Source organism: Mauremys reevesii, linkage group 3, assembly GCF_016161935.1.
Source record: "Mauremys reevesii isolate NIE-2019 linkage group 3, ASM1616193v1, whole genome shotgun sequence".
Lineage (NCBI taxonomy): Eukaryota > Metazoa > Chordata > Testudines > Geoemydidae > Mauremys > Mauremys reevesii.
Genome location: NC_052625.1, coordinates 55,812,164 through 55,825,955, shown reverse-complemented (window position 1 = coordinate 55,825,955; position 13,792 = coordinate 55,812,164). Strand labels below are relative to the sequence as shown.

The 13,792-nt window shown below is 39.6% G+C and overlaps 1 protein-coding gene across 8 annotated transcripts in view; it reads left to right on the top strand.

The window, feature by feature from the left end:
* CDC42BPA (CDC42 binding protein kinase alpha) overlaps window positions 1-13,792 on the top strand; it is a 334,994-nt gene that overhangs the window by 216,807 nt on the left and 104,395 nt on the right. For all 8 annotated transcript variants that reach the window (XM_039528858.1, XM_039528856.1, XM_039528855.1 and 5 more), the window contains exons 12-14: window positions 6,212-6,345; window positions 11,606-11,848; window positions 12,131-12,241. In XM_039528858.1, coding sequence (XP_039384792.1) covers window positions 6,212-6,345; window positions 11,606-11,848; window positions 12,131-12,241 — 488 coding nt within the window. The remainder of the gene's footprint in view (window positions 1-6,211; window positions 6,346-11,605; window positions 11,849-12,130; window positions 12,242-13,792) is intronic.

The following is a 13,792-nucleotide window of genomic DNA, read 5'->3' as shown; positions in this document are numbered from 1 at the left end:
AGCAATGGGTGGCAAGGTGGGCAGATACTGTCTTTTATTGTAATGACTTCTGAGACTGAGAGAAATAAGCATTTGAGCTACACAGAGCTCCAATAAAAGATACTACCTTACCCACCTTGTCTCTCTAATATCCTGGGACTGACATGGCTATAACTACACTGCATACAAGTATTGAGTGGGTGCATTAGTTGCAGCTGCAGAGTGGTAGCAGCAAAGCAGCTGCTGGAATTTTAATATTGTCAGGTTTCAGAGTAGCAGCCGTGTTAGTCTGTATCTGCAAAAAGAACAGGAGTACTTGTGGCACCTTTCCACCTTTTCATGTTCTCTGTATGTATAAATATCTCCTGTCTGTGTGTTCCATTCTATGCATCCGAAGAAGTGAGCTGCAGCTCACGAAAGCTCATGCTAAAATAAATTTGTTAGTCTTTAAGGTGCCACAAGTACTCCTGTTCTTTTAATATTGTCAGTTTTTCTGCCGCCTGGTAAAAAGCAGAATTGCAACTAGAGATATCTATTAATTGTAGTTAACTCACGCAATTAACGCAAAAAAATTAATCGATATTTTAAAAAAATCACAATTAATCGCAGTTTTAAATCACACTGTTAAACAATAGAATAACAATTGAAATATATTAAATATTTTTGGATATTTTTCTACATTTTCAAATATATTGATTTCAGTTATAATATAATACAAAGTGTACACTGCTCACTTTATATTATTATTTGTGATTACAAATATCTGCACTGTAAAAGTGATAAAAGAAATAGTATTTTTCAATACACCTCATACAAGTACCATAGTGCAATATCTTTATCATGAAAATGAAACTTACAAATATAGATTTTTGTTGTTACATAACTGCACTCAAAAACAAAATGAGGTAAAACTGTAGAGCCTACAAGTCCACTCAGTCCTACTTCTTATTCAGTGAATCACTCAGATAAACAGGTTTGTTTACGTTTATGGGACATAATGCTACCATTCCAGAGGACATACTTCCATGCTGATGACGCTCATTAAAAAAGTAATGTGTTAATTAAATTTGTGACTGAACTCCTTGGGGGAAAATTGTATGTCTCCTGCTCTGTTTTACCCACATTCTGCCATATATTTCGTGTTGTGACAGTCTCGGATGATGACCCAGCACATGTTGTTCGTTTTAAGAACACTTTCACTGCAGATTTGACAAAATGCAAAGAAGGCACCAATATGAGCTTTCTAAAGATAGCTACAGCACTCCACCCAAGTTTTAAATATCTGAAGTGCCTTCCAAAATCTGAAAGGGACAAGGTGTGGAGAATGCTTTCACAAATCTTAAAAGAGCTATGCTTCTGTTTGGAAACTATGGAACCGGAACTACCAAAAGAGAAAATAAACCTTCTGTTGATGGCATCTGACTCAGATAATGAAAATGAACATGCATCGGTCCACGCTACTTTGGATTGTTATTGAGTAGAATCCATCATCAGCATGGAATGGTGGTTGAAGCATGAAGGAACATATACATCTTTAGCACATCAGGCATGTAAATATCTTGTTACGCCAGTTATAACAGTGCCTGTTCTCACTTTTAGGTGACATTGTAAACAAGAAGTGGGCAGCATTATCTCCTGCAAATGTAAACAAACTTGTTTGTCTGAGAGTTTGGCTGAACAAGAAGTAGAACTGAGTGGACTTGTAGGTTCTAAAGTTTTACATTGTTTTATTTTTGAATGCAGTTATTTTTATACATAATTCTACATTTGTAAGTTCAACTCTCATGATAGAGATTGCACTACAGTACTTTTATATAAGGTGAAGTGAAAAATACTACTACTTTCATTTTTTACAGTGCAAATATTTGTAATAACAATAAATATGAAGTGAGCAGTATACACTTTGTATTCTGTGTTGTAATTGAAATCAATATATTTGAAAATGTAGAAAACATCCAAAACTGTTTAAATAAATGGTATTTTATTTTTAACAGCGTGATTAATCACGGTTTATTTTTTTAATCCTGTGACAGCCCTAATTGCAACATTAACCTTATTCATCAATCTAAATTTTTAGAGCTAATAAACAGAATCTTGGACCTGTGAGTTCTCAAAGATTTGTGAAAACTTAATACAATACGAAAATACCAAGTATCTCTGTATTTTAAGTTGCAAAGACATTATTGGAAACTTCTTCAACTCAAGATTGAAATTCCCAAAATTAGTGAGACATGGATTTTTGTTACATGAATCCACTTTCTAGTATTTAGGTAATCAATGCTTTGAATTAAGTTGGGGGGGAATTTCTGCACTCATAGCGCTAACTCTGTTTTGCCTGGAGACTTTAGCCATAGAAAGTGTGTGGGGCAAGGCTCCTCTTTCTCTCAACCTACCAGAATGTATCCTAGGAAAAGGAGACTGTTAGTTTGACTTTAGCACACATACTTCTCTGAGGAGAGTCAGAAGCCCATGGTGTCTCAGAGGAAAAAAATCTGGGGAGAAGCTGTTTTTCTTTTCATTTGAACACTGCATTGGACTTCATTAGTTTGACTGAAACTGTCAGCTCTCCAGGAAAAATCTGAAACCCCAGTAGGAATGCCTGGAAGAGACATGTTGGTTGAGCTTTATTTCCTGTCTGTCTGTGTGTATGTGTGTCGGTTTGCTTGTTTGGACTTTGCCACCAGAACCTGAGGAGGGGCCATGTTCTCTATAACCAAGGCTACGATTTAGTCATGGGCATTTTTAGTAAAAGTCATGGACGGGTCACGGGCAATAAACAAAAAGTCACTGGGGTCAGCTGTACTGGCAGCTGCAGAAATCATGGAGGTCCTGGAAAGTCATGGAATCTATGACTTCCGTGACCTCTGTGAAAGACTCGCAGCCTTATCTATAACCCACAGTCTGCTATAGTATGAATAGCTTATAAATTCAAATAAACCAGTACTTTAGACATACAGTTGTATAGCATTTGGGCAGATTTTCAGGTGTGATGCACTACACCTTGGGCATTATTTGTACCTGAAGGTGGCTCAACTGGCCCAGGGAGGCTCACCCCAGTGTAAGGTGATCCTCCACTGTCGTTCAGTCAGCACGGTTAATCTCACTGGGCAGGTTTAAATGGAGGGAATTGGCAGTTAACTATGTGGAGATTTTTCTTTCAGTACTCTACTTATCCATTAATAGTTTTCAGTTTCATTATGCACATCACTTAAGTAACCATGTGTATTTACTTGTACATTCATTATGTGCTCCTCTCTCTGGTTGGAACTGATCATTTTTAAACTGCTCGCGCAAAAACTTAAAGGTATTAACAAAAAGAGAGGCAAAATAGCTGTCTAACTTAGGGGGTTCTCAATCTTTTTCTTTCTGATCCTTTCTCTCTCCCCCCCCCCCCCAATCCATGCTATAAAAATTCCACGACCCACCTGTGCCACAACAACTGTTTTTCTGCATATCCAGTAGATTAGAAGTCAGGGCTGGCATTAGGGGGTAGCAAGCAGGGCAGTTGCAAAGCTAAGTTGCTTGGGCTTCAACTTCAGCACTTGGTGGTGGGGCTTGGGATTCAGCTTTCTGCCCTGGCCCCCAGCGAGTCTAACACCAACCCTGGTCTCTGGTTTATTTCGGAGGACCCCTGAAACCTGTTTTCAGCCCCCCAGGTGCCCCAGTCGCTGGTTAAGAACTGCTGGTCTAACTTATTGTGAGTAGAGTATGATTACAGAAATAAGAGAGAAAAAAGAGCTATACGGTTACCTAATCTGTTCCCCGCCAAGGCGTGTTTTTTTCCCACAATGTATACTTGAATGCCTTGTCTGGTCCAACTATTGAAGTACAGAACGATCTGGACTGCTCCTTATGTTCTGACTAATCTGATCCTATCCAATAAAAGTTTGTGATGGGACAGGAATGTTGCACTGTAGGTGTTTTCATATGCTTTTTACAGCAGAGATTATAAAACTTGGCTATTGAGAAGAAATGGGCCCAAACTAAATACTCGTATCTGAACACTTCCAAACTTTGGGGTAGTTCAGACCAGAAGCTAGAGCCAACATTCTGGCTGGCCCTTATCTCTAAACACAAGTCCTAGGTCCTCTGAATTTTAAGAAAGTTCAGATTCACGCTTTGCAGTTTTAGCCAGGGGCGGCTCTAGACCCCAGCGCGCCAAGCAGGCGCGTGGGGCGGCCCTTTCCCGGGGGGGCGGCATTTGGCTCCGGTTGAGCTCCCGCAGGCATGCCTGCGGCAGATCCACCGGAGCCCGGGACGAGCGGACCTGCCGCAGGCATGACTGCGGCGGGTCCCCTCTTCCCGCGGCTCCGGTTGAGCTCCCGCAGTCATGCCCGGGCTCCGGTGGATCTACTGCCGGCATGAGCTCAACCGGAGCCGCGGGAAGAGGGGACCCGCCGCGGGACCGGGGAAGGGCGGCGCAGCGCACCGCGCTGCTTGGGGCAGCCTGATTTCTAGAGCCGCCCCTGGTTTTAGCCCATCCCTATGACTAATGAATTAAGCCTATAATTAGAGCCCTGCATATCTGCAGATATCTGCTTTATATCCACAGATATCTGCATCCAGATGAAGAGTTATTGTTTATCATTAAAATGTAGCTACCAGTTCTTGGTTCAAGTCTTTTACCTGCTTTCTTGACTAGTCTAATAGTAAAAATTAATTTAGAAATATATCAGATTCAGGGCTCTCCCCAATGAGACCTTTGTAAATCATGACATTTTTGTCTATTCAGTCTTCCAGGAAATGACAACCAAACATATGCTTTCAATTTTTGAGGTTAAAGTTGTTTGAGTTTTTTGTGTTTTTTTTTGTTCTCTAAGTCACAGAGAAGAAAACTTTGAGGAATCCTTCATATTGCCAAATATATAAAGGATAGCAACAGAAGAAAGAAAATAGAGCTATGGAACAAAGTAGTTCACGCATAAAAGAGAAATTTATCTTGGCTCAGTATAGCTGCAGATAAACTTTCTTCTGCTGGTGACTTCAGAGTAGAATACATGAGACAGGCAGTTAATAATTTCTGGCATTGAGCTCTATCTGTAGTTTAAGCACATTCTTTTAAAGTTTTAAAATAAGAGTCAACAAATTAAAACAGTATAGAGTGTTTATAGGGGTAAAATTTAATAGTTATTCATCTGCCTATAAAATCCTTGTGCTCCAAAACTTGCAGCTTTTAAAAATTGTGTGTATGTATGTGTATTTGTATTTGGTTGCTCTAAGAGCCAGGCTGTTACGGTCGCATTTCTGAAAATGTAATAAAAGTAAGGTCTTCAGGTTTTTATTAAAAGCGTGTATGTGTTTCTGTTTGTACTATGTAAATACAGGCATATGGGGTGATATCCTGGCCCCATTGATGTCAATGGCAAAACTCACATTGATTTCATAGAGCCAGGATTTAACCAACTGTTGTGTATGTATCCAAATACACACTTTTTAAGAAAAGATGTAGCAAAGAACAGGAATTAATTTATGATGCATTTTCTTTTCTCTCACAAACTTCTCAGTGGTCTACTATACTTTCTGCAATTCTGCTTTTGAAGTTGTATCTTTTGGGTATACTTATATTTGACATAATTTGAATATGCTTTGAAAATTACTTTTGTTTTCTAAGTGCGTAACAGTTTATAATAAACCATCTTCAGAAATATGTGCCTTCCTGTAGTTACAGTAATAATAAACAAAGCAGGTCACATAAACACAAATGCTGTTAACTCTAGAAATAAAACCATCCAAAAATCATTTGAATATCATCAACAGAAGGCGGCTTGCCAGCTCTTGAGTAACCCAGCATTTTTTTGCTTCTGCTTTTTGCTTGAGGGGGGAAGAAAAAAACATATTAGGATACAGTGTCATTTGAAATGTGTCAGGTAATATGCTGCATCCCAGTGTAAAATAGCTAAAGACACATGTCATACTGTATTAAATTATGAAATGAGGTATTATTTGCCATATTGTATCACATAATGAAATGACAATGTATGTCATTTGGCATGCCACACTATAACATGTTGTAACTGTGTCTGTTTCATCACATTAAAAACAAACATGGCAATCAAAAAACATAGATTTTTAAAAAGACCCCAAAACACCAGCCCTAGTTTGAGATTATATTTGTCATCCTACCTGCATAAGGGAAGGCAAATGAAAACAGTTTAGGTCATCCAAACTCTATGCTAATGGATAGTAAGCATGATTTCCTCTTAACATATTTAGCATTACCTTTTCTTTTTAGATTCCGGTCAGCTGGAACAGCAACTGGAGGAGGCCAGTTCTGCACGACGAGAATTAGATGATGCTTCTAGACAAATCAAGGCTTTTGAGAAACAAATTAGAGCGCTGAAGCAAGAAAGAGAGGATCTTAATAAGGTACAAAGTGCTTTGTCAGATACCTTTCTAGAAAATAAAGCCAGTTTTACTTTTATTATATTTCTCTTAAAATGAGAGTTGTCTTAACATCTCATTTGCAGAGTAAAATTAATTGGAAGGTGATACAAATGTATCACTCATCTTCTGCATTGACTTCTTTTTTTGACACCAAGAGATTACTTAAAGCATTATGTATACTGTCATATGGGTGGTCCTAACAGATTGATTCCAGACCTTAAACAGATCCATGAAGTGATCTCTATGTTGGCTGCACAGAAAGCCTTTCTTGGCCTCAGATTAAGGGGATAATTATAACGGCTAGTAGGCAAAGCATAGATGAATGACTACAGAGTAAGGATTTAATCTGGAGTCTGATAAGCATAGTGGGAAATGTTGCTCCAGCTATTCAAGAAACGTTGGCTTTGTGGTATCTGGACACTTCCAGAGGAGAGAGAAGGAAGATCTGCACATCTGAGGATTTAAGAAATAATTTGGGAGGAAAAAAATCAATATTTTTCACCATTGCCATTTCTTCTTCTCGTTCCCTTATTTTTCTATATTTGCTCGGGCAGTTGCAATCCTCTCTCTTGTATGCAGATCTCGCTACCATAAATACATGCTTTTCACAATGAACTCTACATGGGGCTATACTTTAAAATCAACTTGGAAACAGGATGTCATGCAGAATATGCAAACATGCTTGTTAAACAGGGTCCCTCACCATGAAAACATGAAATTAGTGCCCTGGATTCTGCTTTGGGTGCTAATTTACCAAGCAAAGTTAAAGATGTTGGTTTTAACCTACAAAGTCCTCAGTGTGTCTTCATATCTTCCAGAGAGACCATCTCTCTCCTCACGACAATACGGGGCATTAAGGTTCCTTTAACATGCTAGAAAATTTGGAAAATGCTCTTGACTTTATGTAGCCAGCAAAGTTGCACATTTATTTTTTCCTCTAGTCCCTGTTGCATGTATACTCAGGCTCTCTTTTCCTCACTCCTTTTCCACTGGTTCACTTTGATTGTTTCATGACATCTAGCCAAACTGTTGTGGAGACTCAGTCTTACCACAAAAGCAGCAAAGAGTCCTGTGGCACCTTATAGACTAACAGACGTTTTGGAGCATGAGCTTTCGTGGGTGAATACCCACTTCGTCGGATGCATGTCTTACCACAGTAGCTGGGGTATATTATCCTTAGAGTTTACTCTAAACTCTGTCAAGCTGAGTTGTTATCCTGGAGAGTTATCCACAGAAGATAGACTTCCCTATATTGTTACCAGATTTGCCCATTACTTTGGGGTATGCTCATTTATTCAAGTTACTCTTCTGGGGGAGGGGATTCTGTAATTCTATCAATGTACTGCTTGTGTCACGTGTTTTCATATGGAGCTCTACTTCTCCCTTCTGCAAGTCCCCTCCCAATTGAGCTATCCTGCAGGACCTAGGTTCCCTAGAGCTGGGTTTCTCCAGCCCCAGAACCAGATGAACACCCACACACACATACATTAACAGAGCAAGTCTGAGTGTACCGGCTCAATCAGCACTGTCAAGTTGAACTCTTATATGTCTCTGGACTCAATGGGCTGGATGAAGCAGCACTTTCAAGCTGCCCCTCCTTATATGCCCATGGGCTCCATGGACTGGGTCAAGCAGCACTTTCAAGCTGTTACCATTATGCATCCCAGATTCAGCACGTCCCTATCCCCACTCTCGCATCACAATTGTACTGGCAGTAACCTACTTGATAAGCAAACCCCACAATATTTTGGGCACTGCAGGGATCTTTAGCTTAGGTAAAAGAAGCGTTACTGTAGAGTGAATGGGGGAAGCTAAAAACACAAAAGAGTAAAGTTCAGCAAGAGAGAGAGAAGCAACCAACTTAACCATAAAAGTTATTTATTGAATAATAGTGATAACTACACAAGGAGGGCTAAACCAACATTAACATACATTATTAAAGGTTAATACCTAAGGTAGAAAAGAAAACAGAGAGAGAGAAAGAGGGGGGATCTCACCCACTCCATGAGGCTTGAACTGGTCACGGTTCCAAGGTGATGGTGGCAAAGAATCCTGTGGCACCTTATAGACTAACAGACGTTTTGCAGCATGAGCTTTCGTGGGTGAATGCCCACTTCGTCGGATGCAAGAGTGATGGTGGTAGCTCAGGGTCCTGAGTGCTGGAGACAGGCAGAACCCCCAGCATGATCAGTCTGGAGAAGATGGAATCCCAGTGGAACTGATGCATAGTTTGGATCTAAGCATCAGAACACTGACTGGAGGTTGAATAGGGATTTTTGTAGTGAAAATACAATGGTTCAAGGGAGAACACTAGATTTTCTTTAGGCTAGACAATAGGAGCTGATCACTCTTGGCTATGGGTGGTGTTTTCTTCCAGGGAGCTCACAATGCAACTAGGCTGCTTCAGTATTTTGGATATCAATCAAGGATTCGTTACTAGAATTGGTCTGATAACGGCTGAGCTGGGTATGTGCAGGCATAGGTTCATGAGCATCTGGAGCAGAGATTCCCATGATGCAGTGCTTCCCTGCTTTTTCTGGTCCCAGAGTTCAGTACGGTTCTCTGTTCTCCATTCTGTATGCAAATTGAGATGTCTCCCTGTCCCATCTTTCATGCAGATGAGGCTAGGGAAGTTGTCTCTGTTCTTCATTCTGTATGCTAATGGAGATATCAATCTTGTCACCCTTGTCAGGAGGGGTCTAGGTGTGTCTTCCAATGCCCTTCACTGCTCCCTGCAAGTTTTTTCCTCTGATGGATTTTGGTTTAAGCAGAGGCTGGGGGCGGGGGTGTCTTTCATGAGTCAGGCTGGATACTGCACCCTGGTTCCCCAAGAACACAGAGCTGACTGGTATCAATATGCCCATGTTCCTTTAAAGGGATAATTCTCTTGTGTTGGTGCTACTTGCTGCAGCATTCAATACTGTGGTGTAGTGTATGTAGACTTGGCAGCATTTGATTTTTATTAATTTATAATTTCAACCAATAATATCAATGTTTAGAATCATAGAATCATAGAATTCAAGATCAGAAGGGACCATTATGATCATCTAGTCTGACCTCCTGCAAGATGCAGGCCACATAAGCCGATCCACCCACTCCTTAGCAAGCGACCCCTGCCCCATGCTTCGGAGGAAGGCGAAAAACCTCCAGGGCCATTGCCAATCTTCCCTGGAGGAAAATTCCTTCCCGACCCCAAATATGGCGGTCAGCTGAACCCCGAGCATGCGGGCAAGACTCTCCAGCCAAACCCTCTGGAAAAGGTTATATCATACCATTGACCCATTGTACTATTTACCAGTGTGGCACTTAATTGACCAATTGACTAAGCCCGTTATCCTATCATACCATCCCCTCCATAAACTTATCTAGCTTAATCTTAAAGTCATGGAGGTCCTTCGCCCCCACTGTTTCCCTCGGTAGGCTGTTCCAGTATTGCACTCCCCTGATGGTTAGAAACCTTCGTCTAATTTCAAGCCTGAATTTCCTGACTGACAGTTTATATCCGTTTGTCCTCGTGTCCACATTAGCACTGAGCTGAAATAATTCTTCTCCTTCCTGGTATTTATCCTCTGATATATTTAAAGAGTGTAATCATATCTCCTCTTATCCTTCTTTTGGTTAAGGAAAACAAACCGAGCTCCTCAAGTCTCCTTTCATACGAAAGGCCTTCCATTCCTCGGATCATTCTAGTGGCCCTTCTTTGTACCCGTTCTAGTTTGAATTCATCCTTCTTAAACATGGGAGACCAAAACTGCACACAATACTCCAAATGAGGTCTCACCAACGCCTTATATAACGGGACTAGCACCTCCTTATCCCTACTAGAAATACCTCGCCTAATGCAACCCAAGACCGCATTAGCTTTTTTAACGGACACATCACATTGCCTACTCATAGTCATCCTGCGATCAACCAGGACTCCTAGGTCCTTCTCCTCCTCCGTTACTTCCAACTGGTGCGTCCCCAGCTTATAACTAAAGTTCTTGTTAGACATCCCTAAATGCATAACCTTACACTTCTCACTATTGAATTTCATCCTGTTACTAATACTCCAGTTTACAAGGTCATCTAAATCTCCCTGGAGAATATCCCGATCCTCTTCCGAATTGGCAATACCCCCCAACTTGGTGTCATCCGCAAACTTTATCAGCCCACTCCTACTCTTGGTTCCCAGGTCAGCAATAAATAGATTGAATAAAATCGGACCCAAAACCGAGCCTTGAGGAACTCCACTGGTAACCCCCCTCCAACCGGACAGTTCCCCCTTCAATACTACCCTCTGCAGTCTCCCCTTTAACCAGCTCCTTATCCACCTCTGGATTTTCATTTCGATCCCCATCTTTTCCAATTTAACCAGTAATTCTTCATGCGGTACCGTATCAAACGCCTTACTGAAATCCAGATATATTAGATCCACCGCATTTCCCTTGTCTAAAAAATCTGTTACTTTCTATTTTTTAGATTTTTATAGATTTAAATTTTCACATATATGCGAGGAGGGCAGTCATGCAATAATTATTTAACAACAGTAGCTGGTGAGATTCAAAAAAGTTAAAGCTTTGTATCCATTAAAACACAACTTGCAGCATCACGTGTCAAACTATACAAAGTAAATATTCTTAAATCAAACTCTAATAAGTTCTCAAGCAGCATTTTTCTTACTTGATCTATCTATACATTTCGATTATTATAAATGGAAATATTTTGTAGGTTTGTGTGTGTACGGTGAAATCATCATTTATTGATGTGTAGTGATAATTGAATCCTTGCAACCCTAAGTTTATGGGAGTTATGATGACTGTGTGGAGGAGGTTGACTTCCAAAGAGTTTGTTTTCATTCACTTAACACTGCATTTTTTATTTGAAAGCTAAAATAAATTAATGATGCAACTCTTTTTCTATTTCGGTTAAGTGGTACTGGAAACCTAAGGAAAAGATCGTGTATTTGATTAGAGCGTAAAAGTATTGAAAGCCTTTGCTTTAGATCTACATAATGGCCAAATTTAGAGTATAGATTGAAGCAATTCCACTGACTTCAACTGATTATAATCTGCCCCTCTACCTTTACAAAGCATTCTCACTGCAAGCACCTGGTCTGTGTCATATATTGTTACAAGTTTTCTATCTTTGGTTGCATATATGTGGCTCCCATTCACTTCAGTGAAACCCTCATGCATACATCCAAGGGCAGAATTTGGCCCTAATGCTTTATAGGTTTATAACTTTTTTTTTTTAACTGTAGGAACTGATGGAGTCTAGTGAGAGATTAAAATCCCAAACCAAAGAGCTAAAAGATGCACACAGCCAGCGGAAACTGGCCATGCAGGAGTTCTCAGAGATGAATGAGCGGCTGACAGACTTGCACTCTCAAAAACAGAAACTTACCCGCCAGGTCCGAGATAAAGAGGAAGAGATGGACGTGGTGATGCAAAAGGTGGAAATCTTAAGGCAAGAGTTACGGAGAACAGAAAGACTCAAAAAAGAAGTAAGTAGTGAAAAGGAGTCTGTAGAGTCCTTAAGGTGGTAATTATATGTGGAGGATTTTCGTACAGATAATTCATGCTTACTTCACTGCCTTTTAAAAATATATTCAAGTCATAGTCTGTACATCTTTAACTCTTCATTCATTTGATTGTTACTTCATATACAAAATCTAATTTCTCTTTAGAGATTTGAATTTTCCACTCTAGTCTTTACAATTCAACTCTTACACCAAAAAATGTAACTTTTGTTTTGAAAAATAAGAATTTGTTACCCTTTTTTGTAGCTGGAAGTCCATGCTGAAGCTGCAGCTGCTGAGGCATCCAAGGACAGGAAGTTGCGTGAGCGAAGCGAGCAGTACTCTAAACAGCTGGAGAGTGAACTGGAAGGACTAAAGGTTAGTCTTTTTTGGTTCAACGCCTTTAAAGTTAATAGCCAGCTTGGAGTTGAGCTGTAAAATAGCTTTCAGTACCAAGAGGGTATTGTGAATTTGTGACCTCACTCTGAGTTGACCTTAAAGGTAAATTTGTATAAAATTGTCTTTACGAAAGGCTATGTGAAAAACAAAAACTTCCCACAATTGTAAATTATTAACCAGTACGTTCTTTTGATGCTAAATGTTAGCTATGTTTAGAGGAGCATCTCTATCATAGTGACATCTGGGTTTTCTGTGTTTATTCCTGGTCAATGACTTTCATAACTATTTGCTCTCTTTACAAGTCAAAAGAAGTGTTTTGTAATGTTTGATATTTCAGCGTGAGTGAGTAGTTGCATATAACACTTAATCAGCACATTCAGATCTCTATGGAGATGTATTAAACATTACTTTATGATTGCATATTTCAATTATATTTAAGTCTAAATAGAACCAAATGTCTAATAACTGATGCTAACTGATGTCCCTGTAAAGGAAAATTTCTGAATGTATTGTTATATAGCTCAGCCAAGCATGGGGATGGGTCTCAATTCTGCAAATACTGAAGTGTGAGAGTAACTTTATGCATTTAAATAGTCCCACTGATTTCAGTGGGATTACTCACATGTGTTAGTATTTCCAGGATCAGGGACTTTATTCAAAGCACAAATGTTATCTTGTGGTTTGGTGTTGTGTGGTGTGCTCTGTAGATGTACCACTTTCTGAAGATATGTGCCTCAGAGTTGATGATTAGGAACAAATTGGTATTTTGGTTTCCATATGAAGGTGTGTGCGCATTTAGGGAAAAAACATGTTCTTATGTAAGTCATTAAGGTAATTAACCACTGGAACATTTTGTCAAGGATGTGGTGGAGTCTTCATCACTTTAACTCTTCAAATCAAGATAGCACATCTTCCCAAAACATATGCAGTAGTTCCCTGTGAAGTTATGTGCTTGATACAGGAATTGCTGCGTGAAATTCTATGGCCTGTGTTAGGCAGATCAGACTAGATGATCATAAAGGTCCTTTTTGGCCTTAAAATCTATGAAATAATAGTTTTGCCATTGATCTCTGCGGGACCCTTACCATCCACAAGTCACTGTTCATAAACTCTTTTGCACATATTTACAGTAGAACCTCAGAGTTATGAATTGACCAGTCAACCTCAGACCTCATATGGAACTGGAAGTATGCAATCAAGCAGCAGCAGAGACAAAAAAAGCAAATACAGTACAGTACTGTGTTAAATGTAAACTACTAAAAAAATAGAGGGAAAGCGGCATTTTTCTTCCTCATAGTAAAGTTTCAAAGTATTAAGTATTAAGTTTCAAAGTGTATTAAGTCAATGTTCAGTTGTAAACTTTTGAAAGAATAACCATAACGTTTTGTTCAGAGTTACGAACAACCTCCATTCCTGAGCTGTTTGTAACTCTGAGGTTCTATTGTATTCATTTTGGCTTCCTTTCCTAAGTAGAATACAGAACTTGGGCCTTAAAAGAATCCGTTTGTCTCAAACACAGGATTCATAAAG